Source organism: Saimiri boliviensis, chromosome 12 (assembly GCF_048565385.1).
Source record: "Saimiri boliviensis isolate mSaiBol1 chromosome 12, mSaiBol1.pri, whole genome shotgun sequence".
Taxonomy (NCBI): Eukaryota; Metazoa; Chordata; class Mammalia; order Primates; family Cebidae; genus Saimiri; species Saimiri boliviensis.
The window spans coordinates 33,076,919-33,099,498 of NC_133460.1; the positions used below are offsets into that span (position 1 = coordinate 33,076,919).

General features: G+C 43.3%; 1 protein-coding gene across 2 annotated transcripts in view; it reads right to left on the minus strand.

Moving 5' to 3' along the window:
• Positions 1–443: 443 nt before the first annotated feature.
• SHISA9 (shisa family member 9) overlaps positions 444–22,580 on the minus strand; it is a 348,028-nt gene continuing 325,891 nt past the window's right edge. For both annotated transcript variants that reach the window (XM_010339400.3, XM_074382211.1), the window contains one exon: positions 444–4,732. In XM_010339400.3, the coding sequence (XP_010337702.3) occupies positions 4,353–4,732 (380 nt within the window). In that variant the 3' untranslated portion in view covers positions 444–4,352. The remainder of the gene's footprint in view (positions 4,733–22,580) is intronic.

The window sequence follows — 22,580 nt, forward strand, 5'->3', positions numbered from 1 at the left end:
AAATTTCAAACTCCATGCTAACAGAGACCAGACAGGAAATAAAATTTAATAATTAGGAGAAGAATCCAATCTTCCACTCTTTCAATATTTGTGTCTTCAATGACCCTGATCAGTGTTTAAAACTAAGTTCAGATCGTAGCAAGATTCTTGACCATCAAGGATAAATTTAGTTATGATGAGGAAACCTAGCAACAATAGATTTCTAAAGGCAAGGTTGTGAACTAGGAGATGTGATGCAAACTTACCAGAAAGGTTGCAAACACAAAATCTCCTGGAAAATGTAGGTAAGTTGCTGTTAACTAGAAATTGCCTTTGCCTGAAACAACTTCCCAAATATTCTGAGTATTAAAGACCTCCCTCTCTATGCTAATACTGGTGTTTCCTGGTGAACACACAAATAAGGAAGCAGGGCATTAGAAAGATACATGACAACCCCAACAGCATCACATATAATCAGTTTTATTGCCAGGTAAGAAATTTATATTAATATAGTGAATACATGTTTACAAATAAACATTCTTAGAAAACAAACGTGTTTTTTTTCTTCATGGTAGGAAGAATTATTCGTATCATAAACTCTGTAGTTGTTGACAAGTATTAACACAAGTTTACTTGCAGAACATATGGTTACTAAAATATTCGCACATAAAATATGCTCCATTTACACAAAAACTGGGAAGAGTTAGATGGGGAGGCCAGGCAGAGCCCAAGGCAGATGGAGGCTGAGACGCCGTGAAAGGGTTAAAGGGAAGTCAGATTCTGGTCCCACTGGGTTGGAAATCAGGGGACAGCTAAAGGCAAAAAATAGGGGTTGTTATCAGGGCATGGAATTAGGAAGAGGACGGCCTGTCTGCTTTGTTCTGGTTTCTCTTCTAGGTGTCACTACCCTAGCTATAGGGTCCTTGTCTTGGTACATGGAAGTCACAGATAGCTCCATGGGTTGTCCCGTCTTTCAGTACCGCGAGGTCTGTCTAGCCTCCCAAGAGGAAGTCAAAAAACAAAAAGACCTTCCCTGTCCAAACTTCCCTCTTCATCTCCCAAAGCCAACTGGAAGATAATAAACTAGGAAGCACTTCCTAAGCTTTCCATCCTAGGCAGGACTACTTGGGAAGTACTGGTCCTTCCCAGTACTGGCACTGTGGCTACGTTTTAATGACCAGGCTGCACCTCTCCTGCCCAAATTACAACTGCAGACCCCAAGGAGCCCAGTTCAATTGATGAAGTTTATTCAGAGGAGAAGGAGCATGCAGAAGCAATAAAGTACTATCAATTCGGAGGCCAAGAAAGACTCTTAATCAGAGTTGAGATGATGGTGAAATGAAGTGGACTGGGGGCAAAGAGCAAAGATGAGTTAAAAGGGAGATAAGAATTACAGAAACTTTTGAGTCAGAAACAATCTCATAGTTAAGTTAACCCAGGATCTTCTGAAGTGTGGGCTGTACACCCCTAGTGTATGCACAGTGACCACAGGCAGTACATGGATACAGCATTGCTCAACACTGACTTGCATAGGAAATGACTCCCCTTTCATTACCTTTCGGTCCATCTTATTACTACAAAGAGAAAGTCTTCATTGGGTGCTGGTATCTTTAACAATTATTTAATAACTGCTAATATCATTTTCAGGGAGAGAGAGAGAGAGAGAGAGAGAGAGAGAGAGAGAGAGAACAGAGACAGAGAGATAAAGAACGAACCCCAGGTTTTAGTTCAGACTCACAGACAACAGACTCCAGCTGGAATTTAATCATTGCTGCTTGTTTTCTTTGTATTTTTATGCTTACTTTCTATTTACAGCAATTGATTTTTTTAAAACTTGTGATCAAGACAGGAAGTTTTCATTTTAAAAACAAAATGTATTCAAATGAATTAATTTAGATACAAATATTGTGAAGGTGATACACAGAGATGTCAAAGTGTGTTACAGGTACATAGGTCACTAATGCCAAGGAAACTCTGACCATATCCAGTGGTATTTACTTGACTCTGGGAAGCACTGTGGTATCCCCAAGGAGGCTAAGGAGGTGGGCACTAAATCTGACTCCTGCTTTGTACATCATGGTGCCTTTTTATACATGGAGATCTCCTATCGTGTGTTCTTTGATTTTTTTTCTTTTTTGAGACAGTCTCATGTCATTGTTCAGGTTGGAGTGCAGTGGCACAGTTTCAGCTCATCGTAACCACCACCTCCTGGGTTTGAGCAATTCTCCTGCCTCCGCCTCTCGAGTAGCTGGGATTAAAGGCATCTACCACGCCTGGCTAATTTTTGTATTTTTACTAGAGATGGAGTTTCTCCATGTTGGCCAGGCTGGTCTCGAACTCCAGACCTCAGATGATCCACCTGTCTCGGCCTCCCAAAGTGCTGGGATTGTAGGCGTGAACCACTGCGCCCGGCCAAAAGATCTCATTTTTAAGAACAGGCCGAGGTTTTGCCATTTCAAAAAGCTTGACTGACCCCAATGCCCCATGTTTCAGATGGGAGGCTGAGGCCCAGAGGGATCAGCTGCACTGTCAGTGCCCTCAGATCTGCTGGGAGCGAGGAGGAGAATAAATACCTGGTTTTGCTGATTTCACGATGTCAGAGTAGAGAGAGGTGAGGCAGAACCTTGTAGTTCAGGATTCCAGAAAATGCTCTGAGTCTTCTTTGACCAGACCACTGATAACTTCTGACACCAGAATTGCTGTGGGTCTGTTGAAGGTTCATTAACTACCTAAGACCTTTAGGGGCTAGTTGAAAAACCTTTCACCTTAGATGAAAATCTCTTCTCAATCCACCTCTTGGGGCTTCCACAAAACAAAGAGAACTTATAGGAAAACTGACTTTGTTGGGACCCCATGGGCTATGGGTTATGAGAACCACCCAGAAAAACCACCTCAGGACATTCTGGATGGGAGAGGAACACACCAAAGTTTGTGGGGAGGTAATCTGGAGGGACCATGGCAATTATGGGACCAAGAAACATCTGACAGGTTTGGGGGCTGGGCTAGAAAATAGGACTCATTTTGATAGTGTGGAGAGGAGGGAGGTCTTCGTTCTTGGATACCCCTGACATTGTAGCAGCCCCTCAGAGGGTGTGATGGGGTGGGCTCACCTACAAAGGAAGGATGGAAACACCTTTTAGTACTGCAGAAAAACAAGAGGAAAGAAGGCTAAAAGAACACAGGTTGCACTTGGGAAACAAGACTGTCATGAAACAACAGTAACACATTGAAGGCACCACCCACGCTTATGACATTTTCAGTCCAAAGCAGTTGAAGTTTGGCAGCGGCGGCGGCAACGCGCTGAAGGAAAAGGGACGTCAGGGACATAGAGTTTGTAGAGGACTTGTTTCTGTGGCTGTTTCAGGTCTTGGAGGCAAACCCCAGAAATCAGTCTTCTAGGTCCTCATCTGATCTCCTGTGGACTTTTCCAACTGTGGATCCATTGTTGTTGATGTCAACACCAAGTCTTCAAGATTGTGGAGGGAAAAACCCCTAATTTGCGATTTTTATCTGTTTTGTAGTGGGCTTTCATTTTAGTTCTCTTTTTAAAAAGTTATCGAATACTCTCCAGAACCTCTCCCTGCCATAAAAGCCCATCCCTCCCATTTCCATGGTCATGGTCCTTATGGGAGTTCTCTAAAATGTTTTATTTTCTTCCCATCATTATCAGTGGGTTCAGGGTCTATTTATTTTTTGTGAGTTTGAGGATATTTTTTTGCTTCCAACGTGGATATGAAAAGTACTATAAATAGAACAGTTGGGGTCCAGTGACCGTTTCAGGCTTGTCAAAATTTTATGTCCATGTCACCACTTCTTGGAATTAGAAAAATACTTCTAATGTAGGCAGATTCCTCCCAGAAGAGCTCCTCTTCTGAAATACACTCTGTGTCCTCCCTCGTTCTCTGCCCCCACTCCACCCTGGCTCTCGTACCTAGAAACAGCACGTGGCAAGTAGTGTATGTGCTCAAACGGACAATTTCTCTAAATTGTGCTACTTTTATATTTTTTCATCATGGATTTCGGTTTCAAGTTAGGAGGAAAAGAATCATCCCCACATTTGGGCATGTTGAGTTGGCCACGTTGGGCCTGCAGTGGAAAGAGTGTGCCTCAGTTTCCCCTTTGCTGTATTGCTGAATGTCCACGCTTCGGCCTTTCTCAGCTGCCTGCCAACATATGCTAGGCATGACCTGGGAAAAATGCGACTCCGTGTCCCCAGTAGGTTCATAGTTGGTTCTTGTTGAGAGTTAGTGTATGGGTGCATGTGTTGGAGAGGGGAGGGTGGGGCCAGGGTTTTTTTTTTTGTTTTTTTTTTTGTTTTTTTTTTGCATCTCTCAATTGGGTGTGGTCTCCAGGGTGCTCCCTGTGTTGAAAGCTCAGACAGTCACTTCTGTTTTGCTGTTGGTGATGAAGTATGGCTGTGGGGGTGGGTAGTGCTGGGGGCGAGTTCCCAAGGGGTCACTGGAGCCTGTCTCGGCCGTGCCAAGCTTGCCCTTGTTGCCGTAAGCCTGCCGCCGCAGGGACTGCTCGCTGGGGTCCCAGCCCTTAAAGTTGGTGGTGGAGTTGTAGGCCAGGGGATGTGGGGGCATCTTGTTGGTGCGAGACTTCTGTCCATTCTGCTTGGCAGGACCGTGCTCGGGGCTGAAGGCCCGCGGCTCGTCCTCCACTCTTACGGGGTGCAAAGGTAGGTTCCCCTTGGCAGCCAGCTCAGCCAGGTGCCGTCGCTTGGTGTAGAAGTCGTCATTGACCTTGTCAGCTGCAGAGTGGAACAAGTGGATGAAGAAGGGGAAAAAGAGAAATGGAGAGAGAGACAGACAGAGAGAGAGAGTGAGTTAGAGACTGGCATGTCAACCCAAGAACAGCATAAAAACAGGCCAACCGTCCCAACAAAAGACACACTAGAAACTCCACCTAGAACAAGACAGAGGGAAGGGTAGCACCATGTCCTTTTCACAAACAAAAGCAGGACCAAGAGGATGAAGGGCATCCCCAAGGGAACCTCTAGACCCCCAAAATAAACACTTCTCCCACCGCAGTCCCACTTACCATTCTGCCATCCTTGGCTTTCCTGTGAAATTCATGTGTTGCTTCTTCATTACTAAAATGATACATTCTCATCAGAGAAAATACTGAACACGTTACTCGATGTTCCTATCCACCTCTTACCAATCAAGACAGCCGATAGCAACTTTTGAGTGTAGTTTCTTCTGGTCTTTTAAACAGTTTAATTTGGGGTTTTTCTTGGTTGGTTGCTTTTGTTTTTGCTTTTTGCAGTTAAGCAGACCTGTATTCACGTTCCATCTCTGACACCTGCTAGCAGCTTAACCTTGACTAAATTACTTAATGTTTATCACCATCAGCTTCTCCATAAGGAAAGTCATTCCATTAAAAAAGTGACTTCATAGATGTGTTTGGAGAGTTAAATGACTTGCGTAAAGACTTAGATACTATTCACCACCATTATCATCATTATAAATAAGTTTGTTTCCATTTCTCATGTAATGTTTTATCAATATTTCTTCATGTTATAAATTATTATTAAATAGCATTTTTGTGTACTTAATATTTGATTGAGTAAAAAATCAAATGAATCCCTCTATTAATTAGTGTTACAGTTGTGCCAATATTTTGCTATTACAAATAAAACTGAGATGAAACTCTTTTCGTTGAAACCTCTCATTATATTTATAATTTTGAATTTAGAATAATTCTAAAAATGTTTTCTTTTTAATTAACTTACTTGTTTTTGAGACAGCATCTCACTCTGCTGCTCAGGCTAGAGTGCAGCCTCTACCTGCCAGGCTGAGATGATTCTCCTGAGTAGCTGGGACCACAGGCATGCACCACTACACCAGGTTAATTTACTTATTTATTTATTTATTTATTTATTTATTGTAGAAATGAGGTTTTACCATGTTGCCCAGGCTTGTCTTGAACTCCTGGGTTCAAGCAATCCTCCCACCTTGGCCTCCCAAAATGTTGAGATTACAAGTGTGAGCCATGGTACCGGGCCTGTTTTCTTAATTTACATCAGGGATTGGCAAACTATGACCCACAGGCCAAATCTGGCCATATCCTGGTTTTGTAAATCAAGTTTTAATGGAAACAAAACCATACCCATTCATTTATGTATTATCCACGGCTGCTTTTGCTCTGCTATAGTAGAGTGGTGTGCTGGTGATAGAAACTGCAAGGCCAGAAGAGCTGGAGATATTTACTATCCAGTCCTTTATTAAGTTTGCTAACTTTTGATCTGGATTATAAAACGTGGAATTATTTGGCCAAAGAGTATAAACACTGTTAAGGCTCTTGACAAATATTGCCAACTCTTCTATGAAAGAGTTTTATCAATTTCCATTCAATTTAACTACATTCTCTCCTGCTCTGAATGATTCCTTCCTTCCTTTCCTCCCTCCCTCCTTCCCTTCTTTCTTCCTTCCCTTCTTCCTTCCTCTGTCCTTCCTTTTTTCCTTCTCTTCTTCCTTCCTTCCTCTCTCTCTCCCTCCCTCTATTCCTTCATTGTTACTTCTCTTTCTCTTTCTTTTGAGGACTAAGCTCTGATTTTGTCTTATCTTGCCCAAATTTCTATCTAAGTGGTCTGGGAGTCATGCCCTGCAAACCAGAAATTCTCATCAGATGGGTTTTATTTAACATTCTATATCATGACTTACTTTCCTATCTGACTCTGGCACATTACATGACAGAAGAAAATCAAAGTAATTTACCCCAAAACACTTTTTTTTTTTGCTATATTTTGAAGTGGCCCTACAAAGCCATTTTTTTTTTTTTTTTTTTTTTTTTTGTGGTGGGGGAGGGCGGGGATCTACATCTGTAAAGAAGCTCTATTAACATAGCTTGATCTTTTTCTTCCAGTCCTCACAATCCTGAAGAGATTAACTGAGAGTCTATCACCTTTTAAAGGTCTGAATAGGAAACATTTGTCATCCATTGTCTATAAGGGCAGCCACTATGAGACTTCAAAAGAACCTTGTTCTCCACCATCTTTTATCTTAACGTGAACATTTTCTATTGGTCGCCGGTCTTTAGACTCAACCAATTGTCAACCAGAAAATGTTTAAATTTACCTATAGTCTTGAAGTCCCCCCAAGCCCCTTCAAATTGTCCCATTTTTCTGGACCAAACCAATGTATTTCTTCAATGTATTTGATTGATGTCTCACACCTCCCTAAAAGGTATAAAACCAAGCTGCATCCCAACCACCTTGGGCACATGTTCTCAGGAGTCCTGAGGGCTGTGTCACGGGCCATGGTCACTCATATTTGGCTCAGAATAAATCTCTCCAAATATTTTACAGAGTTTGACTCTTTTCATTGACATTTTCTTCCCTTTTTATGTTTTTGAGACGGAGTCTTGCTCTGTAGCCCAGGCTGGAGTGCAGCGGCATGATCTCGGCTCACTGCAACCTCTGACCCAGGTTTAAGCAATTCTCTTGTCTCAGCCTCCTGAGTAGCTGGGATTACAAGCACCTGCCACCTCTGCCTCCCAAAGCACCGGGATTACAGGCATGAGCCACTGCGTCTGGCCCTTTTTTTTTTTTTTTTTTTTTAATTTTTTAAATTATACTTTAAGTTCCGGGATACATGAGCAGAACATGCCGGTTTGTTACATAGGTATACATGTGCCATGGTGCTTTGCTGACACTTTATTTAACTTTTATTTGACAATTTTATGATAGCTCCTTTTATTTTTTCTTGTTTCCAGATTCTTGTATTATAAGACTCTCTACATTTTAAAAATTAATTCATTAGCAATAAACTTTGAACTTTCATCTCTCAGGAGACCAGAAGTATTTGCTGCTCTTTCATCACATATTGGGATCTCAGTGTCACATACATGAATTTACAGAAATTCACAGAGACCATCAGGGCTCTGTCCTCCTTTTCTCATTAGATCCTTTCAACAATGAAGGTAGAAAAAACAGGACTATTACTCCTGCGTGACAAATAAGGAAACTGTTAAGCTCTGGCATATAAAATGATTAAACTAAGGTTACCAAGAGCAAATGGCTGAGCCAGAGTGGAACCTACGTTCAATCAACATTATTTGAAAAGGCCATAGAGGAAAAGCTTTGGTTTCAGAACTGAAACAAAAGTATGTCCTTGTTTCTGCCTCTGTGTCTATGCTAGACATCATTCATGAATCACGCACTCTTTCCTGGCGACTGTGTCCTCCGCTTGGTCTACTGCTCAAGGCACCACCCCAGGAAGCCACATATTAACTTTCTATGTATAGCACAGTTTCAGCTGAGTTTATATTCCTTGTAATGCAAATAGCTCCAACTGATAAAGCCTTTCAAGAGAAAGTACCTCTTTACATTCTAGGGCTACCTGAAGGTACCAAATGTCAAAGCCAAAAGGTTTGGAATCTGCTACTAAGGCTCTGAGGATCACACATTCCTGAAATGTCATGAATTGTTTAAGGTAGCACAAGTTAATATTAGAGCTGGGACTGGAACCCATCTTCCTGCCTTTTAGAGGAACATTCTAGATTTCCAATGCCCTGAAACTTCAATAGAAGAATGCTCAAAGATTCCTTCTTAGACACCAAAATTTGTGTGTCATTACCTCCTGGACAGATGCACCAGCATCTCTGGTGCAAGGTGGTTTAGCCTGAACCCAGTAACATTACTTAGACCTGTTCTTCAGTCTCTTTCTTTTCTATCACATGGGACCACCCACCCTTTAGCCACCTAAGCCAGAAACTTGGGAGCAATGGTTGACTTCATTCTTCTCTTCTCTTGCAGCACAACTGTCAGAGGCATGTGAACCAGAGCGACTCCATCTTGAATAGGAGCTGGGTAAAATGAGGCTGAGACCTACGGGGCTGCATTCACAATTAAGGCAATTAAGGCATTCTAAGTAACAGGATGAGACAGAAGGATGGCACAAGATACAGGTCATAAAGGCCTTGCTGATAAAACAGGCTGCAGTAAAGAAGCTGGCTAAATCCCACCAAAACCAAGATGGCCATGAGAGTGACCTCTGGGCGTCCTCACCGCTACACTCCCACCAATGCTGTGACAGCTGACAAATACTATGGCAACATCAGGAAGTCACCCTATGTAGTCTGCAAAGGGGAGGCATACGTAATCCATTTCTTATTTAGCATATTAAGAATCGAGAAATAACCATAAAAATGGATAACCAGCAGTCCTCGGGGCTGCTCTGTCTATGGAGTAGCCATCCTTTTATTCTTCTACTTTCTTACCGTACTGTCACTTTACTCTGTGGACTCTCCCTGAATTCTTTCTTCTGTGAGATCCAAGAACTCTCTCTTGGGGTCTAGATGGAGACCCCTTTCCCATAACTAAGGTGGCCATGCTGGAACCCAGCAACATTACTCAGATCTCTTCTTCAGCTTCTTCCTTATCTCTCAAATGGGACCACCCACTCCTTAGCCACTGAAGCCAGAAACTTGGGCACAATGGTTGACTTCGCTCTCCTCGTCTCTTGCAGCACAACTGCCCGACCGGCAAGTCCTGCAAGCTATATCTAACAAAAATTTCAGCCTATTCCCTTTCTCCTACCTCTTTGAACGCTGTTCTACTTCAGTAACCAAACTGGCCTCCCTGCCTTGTTTCACCTCCTCCAATTCATTCTCCATGCTGCAGTCTTCCAGCTATTTGTTCAGTCATTTAGTCATTCATCAAACAGGTACCCACCGTGTGCTGGACACTTGAAATACAAAGGAGAATGAGAAACAGACATGGTTCTTGCCCTGCTGGGGTGGACATTCTAGTATGGAGGTAGGCATTCATCCAAACCAATCTGCCTTCTTCTCTGTCTCCTGTCTTTCCTTCTTCCACCCACCATGTTTGTTGAGTGTCTAGTTTACTCCATGAAAGGGCACAGAAAGGGGCCTTGATATGATCAGGAAGGACGTGGCGGTCAAATAATCCCCCAAATTAGATAAAAGTATAACTATGGTAAGTGCTATGAAGCGGAGCTAACCAATCACAGCAGTATTTATAACGAAGTCCCCTATCTGGTCTAAGAACCACGTGTCTGAGCTGCAGTCTATCCCCTTTATTAGCGCAAGGCTCACTGTTACTCATCTTGCAAGACTTAGCTAAGATGTTGTTGCCTCCCTCATTCTCTCAGACTTTCTCAGCCACCCCTGTTCTCTCCATCATAACACTGACTATGCTGTTTTATAATTTTCTGTGTTCACATCTGTTTCCCCACTAGACCATGAGTTCTTTGAGAGCAGAAATATCCTTCCATCTGGGGGGCTCAGTAGTTCTCAGTCCTGGCTCCTGGCAGTACATAGAAATCACATGGGGGAGCTTTAAAACTGTTCAGACACCTGGACCCCTTCCCAAACCAATTTAATCAAAATCTCAGAGCATGTGGCCCAGACATAGATTTTCTAATCCCTCAGATGATTCTAATGTGGAGCCAGGGTTCAGAACCACAGGTAGAGTCCCTACCATTATTATAGTTCCAGCACATGGTTTTTTTTTTTTTTTTTTTTTTTTTTTTTTTTTGTAGAGCGCTAAAGGGAAGTATACTCCTACCTCCTACTATGCCCAGCTGCCTCTCACAGCCAGTACCTCTCTGATCTAGAAAATCTGACAAGGTCAGATCTCTCCATAATAAGCCCCTCCCCATGGCATTTATCACAGCTGTCATTTTATACTTGTTCATGCAATTGATTCATTAGCATCCATCTCACTCACTAGCATTTCAAAAAGACCAGGTATGACTTGCCCAGCATTATATTAGCAATGTCCAGCCTAGTTCCTGGCAGATATTAAGGTCTCAGTAATTTTTTTTTGTGACAGTGTCTCGCTGTCACCCCGGTTGGCGTGCAGTGGCGCGGTCTTGGCTCACTACAGCCTCTGTCTCCTGGGCTAAAGCAATTTTCCTGTCTCAGCTTCCCAAGCAGTTGGGATTCCAGGTGTGTGCCACCATGCCTGGCTAATTTTTGTATTTTCAGTAGAGATGGGGTTTTGCCATGTTGGCCTGGCTGGTCTCAAACTCCTGACCTCAAGTGATCCACCCACCTCAGCCTCCCAAAGGGCTAAGATTACAGGTGTGAGCCACTGCACCTAGCCTCAGTAAATATTTGATGAATGAATTTATGAAGGTGGGAGGAGGGAGAAGATCAGGAAAAATAATGAGTTCTAGGCTTAATACCTGGGGAATGAAATAATCAGCACAAAACCCCCCTGTAACAGAAGTATACTATGTAACAAACCTGCACTTGTACCCCTGAACTTAAATGTTAAAAAAACATATGTGAGCAAAATACAGTGAGAGCACAGAGGATACCAGGGCAAGAATGGGGTGGAAGCTAACTTTCTTATTTTCCTCTCAGTAATCTCTCGCTGAAGAATCTCACTCACTCTCATTATATACGCCTTATAATGATCCAGCATCATTCTTTCCCATGTTCCTCTTTTTAGACATCAGACTAGTCTGAGGTCTGCTCTGAGCAAGGGATACATTCAACGGTTCCTGTTTCTGAGAAACAGACAAAATAAATTATGAATTAGGCATCCCGACACCTGCAATACATCATGACCCCTCAGAACGTGCTAAAGTAAAGTAATACAGAGGTATCCAAGTCTTTCCCTATCTGTGCAGATGTTGGGGGGGGGAACCCATTAAGAGGAAACACTGAGTCCCACGTGGAGAATCCACACCCTCCTCCATACCTAACTCTGAGCTGGTTGCTGGGCAAACCTTGTATTGGGTACTCCCTGGGCACAGAAAGTGCCTGGTACTTGGGCAAGAGTGGAGTGAATAAGGAAGTGTGTTAGCTCTGAAATCAGACAGACCTGAGTTTATGAGACCTTAGGAACATCACTTAACCATTTCTGCCTGTTTCCTTAGGTGTGAAATGGGGATATTAACTACCCTTGGGTTGTGAGCAATGAATTGCATGAGATACACCAGCTGCGCAGCACAACTCTTGGAATGTAGTAACTGCTCAGAACATATATATTATCTATCCCCTGCCTTAAGAAAGAAGCCCTGGATTAAATTAGACATTGTTTGAACACTTACTTTATGGTAGGCAACTTAATAGACACGAAGCAGGCGTTCAAATCAACCTGCCTTCTTTTCTGGCTCCCCTCTTTCCTTTTTCCACCCACCATGTCTGTTGAGTGCCTAGTTTACTCCATGAAAGGGCACACAAAGGGACCTTGATCTGATCAGGAGGGAGGCGGTGATCAGGGAAGCGCTATTGTTTAAGGCGGCACAAACTAATATTAGAGCTGGGACTTAAACCCGTTTTCCTGCCTCTTAGAAGAAAGTGTCACATTTCCAGTGCCATGAAACTTCAGTCAAAAAATACTCTTAAGATTATTGTTTAGACTTCAAAAAGTTATATATCCGGTTACCTCCTGGACAGATTCACCAGCATCTCTGGCCCCAGATGGTCAAGCCTGAACCCAGCAACATTGCTCAGTTCTGTTCCTCAGCTTCTCCCTTGTCTCTCATGTGAGACCACCCATCTCTTAGCCATTTATGCCAGAAACTTGGGAGCAACGGCTGACTTCATTCTCTTCTTCTCTTCCAGCACAAGTCCTTCCAGCCAATCTAACAAATATTTTTTCAACCTATTCCTTTCCTCCTACCCGCTTTGAATGTTGTTTTCCTTCCATAACTAAACTGGCCTCCCTGCCTTGTTTCACCTCCTCCAATCCATTCTCCATGCCACAGTCTTCGAGCTGTTTGTTCAGTCATTTAGTCATTCATCAAATGGGTACCCACCATACGCTGGACACTTGATATATGAAAGACAATCAGAAACAGAAACAGACACAGTTCCTGCCCTCCTCGGGTAAACATTCTACTAGAGAGGCAGGCGTTCATCCTGCCTCCTGAGAAAGAGCTCCTTAAGCTGAGATCAGAAGGTGAAGAGCAACAGAAAGAGCAACCCATGTGAGGAAATACGCGGCATATTGCAAGAATGACCAAAATAATTGGCAGCTCTTATCACTAAGAAATGGAGTCTATTGCCCCATGATTTGAATATGACCTGGCACTGTGGTGGGCTTGAACCAGTAGATTCTAGCAATTTCTACCCTAAGGCTCTGGCACTCTGCCTCCTTGTGAAGAAGGAAGCCCCTAGGCTCCTGGAGAACAAGAAACCCAAAGGCTAGTTACCGCTGTTCACCACAACCAACAGACTGCTAACTGCAGCATGTTCAGTGAGGCCATCCTAGACCCTGTAGCCATCAGCCACCTAACAGTGGACCACAGATACCAAGCAAACTTAACTGAGAGGAGCCAATCCAGCCCAAATAATAACTTCCCCACTGACCCAGAATAATCATCTCAGAAAATGGTTGCTATGCTAAGCAACTAAGATTTGGAGTCATTTGTTATGCAGCAGTTGATAGCTGAAATTTGACAGCATTTGCAAAAGCTTTGAGGTGAGAACGAGGCAAGTAGGTTCAACAAACTAAAAAGATATCGAGTTGCAGAGTGAAGAAGTCAAGGGGTCCTCAGGCCATCTAATGCCCTGTAGGCAAGATTATATATATCATTCATGCCTATTCATTTAACTAAACATTCTCCCTCTGTGGGACTCAGGTGTTTTAGAAAAGTGCAGTGTAGGCAATGAACTGGTGCCTGGTGTGTGAAACTATCCTCCAAAGATATATATATATAAATATATATATATATATATATATAAATATATATATATATATATATATATATATATATGTATGTATATTTATATATATATATATTTTTTGAGACGGAGTTTTGCTCTTGTTACCCAGGCTGGAGTGCAATGGCGTGATCTCGGCTCACCACAACCTCCGCCTCCTGGGTTCAGGCAATTCTCCTGCCTCAGCCTCCTGAGAAGCTGGGATTACAGGCACGCGCCACCATACCCAGCGAATTTTTTGTATTTTTAGTAGAGACAGGGTTTTACCATGTTGACCCGGATGGTCTTCATCTCTTGACCTCGTGATCCGCCTGCCTCAGCCTCCCAAAGTGCTGGGATTACACCTCCAAAGAGATATTTTCAAGATTATTTCAACAACAAAGAGGTGGTTAGAGGTTAGATGGATGAATCATTTCCATTTTCTGGAAATGCAGTTTTCAGGAAACCCTGGTTTCATAATGTTTCTGATACTCTCTACTTTGGAGCCAGATGAGGGGAAGAAATGCTTACCTAGCCACTCATGGTTGGCTTTGTGCAGTGTGGTCCCTGTCTTAGTATATTAAAAAGCTCCTTGAGAAAGAAATAACAGATTCATTGAACAGTCTTGCAAGCCCCATTAATAAATGCATTAACCTAATCAGCCCTCGTACCTCGTGGGCAGATGGCTGACAAACGAACCAGGAAAACAGACTTGTGAGCCTTTCAACAACACTGGTCCTCTCCCGTTTGATTTTTCTTCATTTACAAGAGAGGAAGAAAGAAAGAAAAAGGTGCTTTCCTTCCGATGAGCCTAATTGCTTTGAAGAAACTGGGGCTGTAAAATTAAACTATACCTTCCACCATCTGTTTCTTTCTTAATTAGCAGCAGACACTTGTACAGGTGCGGGGCAGGATGGAGCCTGGATTCCATGGAAAGGGAGAATGTCAAGGTAATAACCAGTTTCCAAAGCAAGCTACACACCTGAGGGTCTCAGCAGGTGGCCTCCTACCTACCTCCTTTCCTTGAGGCAATGATATCTTAGGGAGGGGTTTCTACCACTCATTCTTGCTTGGTAATATTCTTCGGTCACAGGTGATGGATTTCACCTGGCAAGCAATGCCCCAACCAACGCTTGTACATTTCCTCATTGATTTCTGCCTTTGGTTCAAGGGTATGATACAAGCCAGCAATGAATCCTCCCATTACACTTCGGAAAAAAACCTGAATTCTTTGCAGTGGTCCTTGAGGTCTGTGTGACCTGGACTCTGGCTAAGGATGCATACTTCTCTCCTCCGTACCTATTGTGAACACATCACAGGATGTGTTTCTTTCCACAAACTTGATGTATCACAGTTCGAAGGCTTCAAACAACAGAAATATATTCTCTTGCATTTCCTAAGGCCAGAAGTTGGCTGTACAGGGCTCCTTCTCAAAGCCCCCCCAGAAGATACATTGTTGCCTCTTCTAGTTTCTGGTGGCTGCTGGCAATCCCTGGCCTCTCTTCCCTTGTAAATTGCATCCATTTCAATCTCTGCCTTGGGCCTTACATGGCCACTTTCCGTGTGTGCACGCATCCAAGTTTCTCCCTTCTTATAAGGACATCAGCCACTGGATTAGGGCGACATTAATTCAGTATATCCTCAACTTGATGACCTCTGCAAAGACCCTATTTCCATGTGCATTCCCACCCTGAAGTTCTGAGTGGACACGGATTTGCGGGTTATACTATTCCACTATACGTGAGATTCCTTTCTGTTCCTGAACTCACCAAGCTTGTCACCATCTCAGGGCCTTTGGACCTTACTCGTGCTGTTTCGTATGCCTAAATGCTCCTTCTCATCATCTGGACCTCTGACCAAAGGCTACTTCTAGAGAAACCCTCCTAATACCCAAAGAAGACACCCCTACACATGGCTCTGATGACCAAGCCAAATTTTAATATGATCATAGACCATATTACTACATAAAGTTATCTTTCTTCGTTATTTGCATATGCTCTGTCTTCCTTAACCAAAATATAAAGCTCTACTTAGGGCAGAGGTTGTATCTGTTCTGCTCCCAGCTTTATCCTCAACATCCAGCCCAGTTCCTGGTACACAGCATGGGTGTAATAATATGCATGTGATGAAAGAGGGAAAGCACTGATGATATTCCAAGTTTAATGACCCAGTCCCTAAAATATGAGAAATGGGCACGAATGTTTCATCTCCTGGTCTATCACCAAAGACTGAGTGATCTGTTCTTTACAGGGATTGAAGGGCTGGAGCTCAGGTTAAGTGCTTTCATTTCTCGAACAGATGAACTAGGATCCATCTTCCTGTCTGAGAATTTGCAGAGGCCTGGATACTCTTTACTGGACCTAGCACAGGGGAGGGAGGCAGAATAAAATCAGGTGAAGGAGGCAGGGATCCATTAAAGAAGACTGTTCAGGTGTATCAGAGGTCTGTGTATCGACAGGGACTTCCTCTCTATCTTCCCACTCTTGTCAGTGGCAAACTAAGTAACAAATCACCTTTATTATGTGTGTTCTAGGCTACCACCTTCACTAGGGATTTTACATTTGCTGCCCCCTTCAGTACTCTCAACATCCTAATGAGGTAGGTGCCACTATTCATCTTATAAGTGGGGAAACTGAGGCTCAGAGGGCTCAGAGAGCTTTGGTAGTTTGTCCAAGAAATGAAACTGAGACTTCAACCCAGAACACCTGGCTCCACTGCTTGAATTTTTGGCCATAACACTCAATATTTATTGAACCTGTTGCCTGCAATGTAGAATATTGCAATGTAGGCATTCTACATTGCCTGCAATGTAAAATGAATATGGCTTCTTTCACAAGGGTTCATCTACAGGAAAGTATCCTTTCAAAACTAAAGAACACGGGCATGAGAGTTCTGCAGGGAAAAACTCTTCTTGATTCTTCCTCTCAAAACACTAGGGATTGGGGCAAATGTGTAAATATCATATTCCCAAGAGAAAAAATCAGGATGGCACCACCTTAAGTTTAATGAAGCCCGGAAATTTGCCCTCAAGGCAAAACATGTTTATCTTTTTCTTCCTCAAGGTGGGGTAGGAGGAGAGAGCCTCGGGCGATGTGAGACGGACTCCCTGCCAATTTGGTTACTGCATTGAGGTTGGCTACTGCATTACAGGAGGCATGGATCTAGCATCCCCTGAGTTACGGATGAAGTACTGGCCAGTCACAGACTGGAAGTTGGTTTCCTATCACAGGGATAGGTTCGATAGAACTGCAGACTAATAATAGAAATGGGAACTGAGACTGAGGTTTCTTCACCATCACTCCAGTCCAGACACTCGCTGGCAGCTTTCCCTGTGTTTTCTCATTTAGTTGATCCTCTGAGCCACTGAGGTCCATGTGGTTTCCTGGGCTTTTCATATCCTATCTCACTGATCCCTCCATGACAATGTACTGAGATCTTATTTTGAGATATTAATCAAATTTTCTTTTCCATGTGCTTCCATTATCTCTTCACTTTTTTTTTTTTTCGTTGATTTTGCTTTTTGTTTTTTGAGACTGAGTCTAGCTCTATCGCCCAGACTGTAGTGCAGTGGGGCAATCTTGGCTTGACTGCAACCTCTGCCTCCCAGATTCAAATGATTCTCTTCCCTCAACCTCCTGAGTAGCTGGGATTACAGGTACCCGCCACCACACCAGCTAATTTTTGTATTTTTAGTAGAGATGGGCTTTCAACATGTTGGTGAGGCTGGTCTCAAACTCCTGACCTCATGATCCACCTGCCTCGGCCTCCCAAAGTGCTGGAATTACAAGCATGAACCATGGCACCCGGCCTATCTCTTCACCAGCCTATCCCTCGTCACTTCCAATGATGATATAGTTTGGCTCTGTGTTCCCACCCACATTTCACCTTAAATTGCAATAATCCTCACATGTTGTGAGAGACTCCCAGTGAGAGGTCACTGAATCATGGAGGTGGGTTTCTCACATGCTGTTCTCATGATAGTGAATACGTCTCATAAGATCTAGTGGTTCTGTAAAGGGGAGTTCCTCTGCACATGCCCTCTCTTGCCTGCCACCACATAAGATGTGCCTTTGCTCCTACTTGACCTTCTACCATGATTGCAAGGCCTCCCCAGCCATGTGGAACTGTGAGCCCATCAAAACACTTTCCTTTTTTTTTTTTTTTTTTTTTTAGAAGGAGTATCGCTCTGTTTCCCAGGCTACACTGCAGTGGAAAGATCTCGGCTTACTGCAACCTCTGCCTCCCAGGTTCAAGTGATTCTCTTGCCTCAGCCTCTCCAATAGCTGGGACTATAGGCGTGTGTCACCAAGCCTGGCTAATTTTTTGTATTTTTTTTAGTAGAAACAGGGTTTCACCATGTTAGCCAGGATGGTCTTGATCTCCTGATCTTGTAATTCACCCACCTCAGCCTCCCAAAGTTCTGGGATTACAGGCATGAGCCACCACGTCCAGCCCAAACCTCTTTCCTTAATAAATTACCCAGTCTTGGGTACATCTTTATTAGCAGAGTAAGAACAGACTGATGACAAAGAACTAATGCACTGGATTTGAATCCTTACACTAGGCTCTTGAAAGCTATGGTAGAGCCCCCAGTCTTGAAAGACAAGACAATGAGATCTGGGAATGCTGAGAAGAAAACAGGAGTTAATATGGCTGGGAGTTTGAAGGATTCAGTGCACCAGTTTTATATGACAGATAACAAAGTTTGGAAGTATGCACAGCTTACTCTGTCATTCAGGCTGCAGTGTAGTGACGTGATCATAGGTCACTATAGCCTCAACATCCTCGGCTCAAGTGATCCTCCCACCTTAGCCTCCCAAGAAGCTGGGACTACAGCCATACACCACCATGCCTGGCTATTTATTTTTGTTTTTATTTTTGTAGAGAAGGAGAACTTGCCATGTTGTCCAGGCTTGTCTCAAACTCCTGAGCTCAAGCAATCCACCCACCTCAGCCTCCAAAAGTACAGGCATGAGCCACTGCACCCAGCCATGTCTAATTTTCATGACTACAAGCTCAAGCAATCCTCCCACCTCATCCTCCAAAAGTACTGGGATTACAGGCATGAGCCACCATACCCAGCCATGTCTGATTTTCATGACAACAAAATCTTCTTTACCATACAGAGGAAACAGCATAAACTTTGACAGCAAATTGATCTGGGTTCATCTCTCTAAGCTTCACCTACAAAATTGAAACTAAAATAATCAGGTCTGTGTGGTCTAGAAATGGAGTGTGTGGAAGAGAATTGGGTAGAGTACCTTCAATCCTGAAAAAGTCCAGTATCATTGCCTTACAGCCAAGTATTCAAAAGATAGTAGCTGCTATTTCTGTCACTATCAGAAAATATAAAGATTATAAAATGAGGATAATAAAATACACCTGTGGAATGCAGTGTAGTAGTAAATGAGAAAAGGCTTGTAAAAACTCAGAACATTATATAGGGTGCATGGTCCATCTCCTGAAATATACATTCCCATCAGAGAAGATACCACAGCTAACTGCTACTTATCTTCTAGCACAGATTTATTCTATCTTTTTTTCTTCTTGGACACATGGTCACTCAACTCAGAACTACTTTTACCAGTCCTCTTGGAATCTATATTTGGCCATGAGAGTGATCTTTTGCCAATGAAGTAATAGCAAAAGGGATGTGTTCAATTTCTGCTTCACCCGACTTGCTTAAACAAAAAAATGCTTGTCTTGTACATCCTCTCTTTCCACTTCCCCCAGGACAGAATTATGCAATGACAGCAACCATCTATACTAATCCAGATGAGGACAAGATGGTGAGAGTCACAGGGCAACAAGGCTGGAGGAACCTGGGTCCTGGAGTGACCACATGGAATAGAGCTGCCCACCACCAACTTGGACTACTCTCCTTGGGTCATGACATGGTTTGGCTGTGTCCCCACCCAAATCTTACCTTGAAGTGTAATGCATCCCATGTGTCAGGGGAAGGACCTGGTGGGAGGTAACTGAGTCATGGGGGTGGGATTTTACTGTGCTGTTCTTGTAATAATGAATAAGTCTCGTGAGATCTGATGGTTTTATAAAGGCGAGTTCCCCTGCACACGTTCTTTTGCCTGCTGCCATGTAAGACATGTCTTGCTTCCCCTCGGTCTTCTACCATAATCCTGAGGCCTCCCCAGGCATGTGGAACTGTGAGTCCATTAAACCTCTGTCCTTTCTACATTACCCAGTCTCGGGTATGTCCTTATTAGGAGCATGAAAACAAACTAATACAGGATTATTCCATGTAACAGTAATGTCCAAAATAGGCAAATATATAAAGACGCAAAATAGACAAGTCATTGCCTGAACCAGGGGTTAGCTGGGAGGGGACTGCTAAGACAATGAGAGAAATGGGACGTGTCTATTAATGGTTAGAGTTTCTTTCCAGGGTGAGGAAAATGTTCTAATATTGACTGTAATAATGGTTGTATAACTTTGTGAACATTCTGAAAACCACTGGATTTTACACTTTAAATGGGTGAATTGTATGATAAGGGGTGAATCATATCTCAATAAAGCTGTTAAAAAAAAAAAAAAGAAGTACTTCCTTCTCTTAAACACTCTATTTGTGGGACCTTTTGGGACTGTGAAACAGTATTTACTTTAACTTATATAGGACTCTTTTCTAGGTCTCTTTTTCTTCTTCATAAGCTGAATTAAAAAGTAAAAGGGATAGAGTTTGTGTTGTTTAAGAAAAAAAAAGTCCAGGTATTTTTCTCTTCTTTTGAACCACATGCTATAAAGCTGTACAGGTTCCAGAGGCTGTCTCAGCAGACAGAAACATGAAAGGTAGGGAAAAAAGCCTGAGTTTCCTAAGCAGGAGAGGACCAAGGAGGAGATAGGAAGACTTGTCTTTATGGTGAATTAGCTGCATTTCACCTGCCTCCGGGCCTTGCTGCAGAGACATGAGTAGGGGAAACTATACATAAATCAGGTCCTAAAGAAGCTTCGGGCATCTGGCCCTCCCCACAGGGTACCATATCTTTCCCAAAGCCATATTGCTCTAAGAGAGAAAATCAGAAAGGGCGTCCAGGACACTGGCCCTTTTTAGCCTTAACCCTGAAGCCTCCAGACAGGAAGTGGTAATGTGACTCCCCCCCCCCCCCCACCTCCAAAATCCCATATAGAGGCAAACTATTAATCCAGACTGAGGAAGAAGCCCTTGCTGGGGAAAATTCTATAACAGCCCCTGGCTTGGGCTTTGCACCGAAGCTGTCCAGCCTGTATCATGGACCCCCTTTGTTGCGGCTGCCAGGAGCCCTCTGAAGCCTCAGGCCCTTTCTCTCTTTGCTTACACAGTCCTGCTGTGCAGTCAATTTCTTCTTAAAGGCTACTAGACAAAGGGGGCCAGGCTCATGCTCCAGTCATGGCTGACCACAGACCCCTCCTCCTTCCCACACAGGATCCTGGATGGAACTGTGTCCACTCACTGCCTTCCTATGCATTGCTGCTCTATACATAGAATTTTTTTTTTTTCCAGAAATTCATCGCATGGTCTGTCTTCCAATCATCCTCCCAGCTGGTGAAATTTCATACAACTGGTGGTTTTCTAAATGAAGCAAATTAAGGGAAAGAATTCTAAGCCCTACTTGTCACCTTCCTCTTGGCTGTAGTTTCCTGGGACCATGTCAATGTAGATAATTATGATATTTGGGATCCTATGTTAGACTAACACATGAATCAAATTCTTTGACCTTTTCCGTATCCACATTCTGTTCCATGTGACCAAAAGATGTTAGCAGACATGAGACAAACAGACATTTGGAGAAGTGCTTCCTGGTTTGGATTTCTCTCTCTCTTGCATCTCTGCCACCCTCATGAGACCATGTCTGGGCTGCCCTCTTTGAGGTGAGGCACGTGGAGCAGACTCAAGTCACTGAAGTCATTCCAGTTAAAACCAGCCTAGATCAGCCAACATCCAGCCAATTCCCAGAGAGATGGGTGAAATTAGCTAAGAACAACCTCCCACATCCAGGGAATCTGTGGCATATAGACTCCTGTCTGAACCAAATAAATTTTAAGCCACAAGATTTGAGATTATTTGTTATGCAGTGTTATTGTGGCAGTAGCTGACTGATACAAATACCATTCACTCACCATACTTCCAAGAAGAGCCCTCAATTTTCAGGTGGAATGCATCTTTCTTCTATTACTATTATCATTATTATTATTTTTGAGATGGAGTCTCACTCTGTCACTCAGGCTGGAGTGCAGTGGTGTGATCTTGGCTCACTGCAACCTCCGTCTCCTGGGTTCGAGTGATTCTCCTGCCTCAGCCTCCCAAGTAGCTGGGGTTACAAGCACCCACCATCATACACAGCTAATTTTTGTATTTTTGTAGAGACAGGGTTTCACCATGTTGGCCAGGCTGGTCTTGAACTCCTGAACGCAGGTGATCCTCCCACCTCAGCCTCCCAAAGTTTCTTTCCTATTCTTAATCCATGTGATTTGGATGTCATATCCCTCTACTTCCCCATGCCCCAAGTCATTCTTCATTTCTTTGCCCTCCTCCTACAGATTTGTTCATAGGTGGCCATATGACAAGCTAATCAGAGCAAAGCCTGGGATATTTACTTATAGAGGCCAAGTGAGCAAAAAAGATTAATAGTCTCAAGCTTCCCATTTTTCAGGAGAGGCAACTTCGGCACCTGTTATATAACAAGCTCAAAGACCATCAAATGAATGGATAAAGCAGCAGTGGGACCAGAATACTGGGTATGGTTGATTCTCACTTCCCAGTGCCTTTTCAGAAAAGAAACTTTCCTTTGAATGCTATGACCAGTTTCATTTAGTAATTTATTAACAAAATGTATGTTGAGTGCCTACTGTGTGTGCTGTGGCCGGCATGCAAGATGGCTATGGAATGAACAGGATCTGGTTGGGTTACCCTCAGAGGGACAAAGGGCTAAACTAGCCAAATCTTTACTGCAATCTTGATGCAAGGGCATTTTATGCAAACC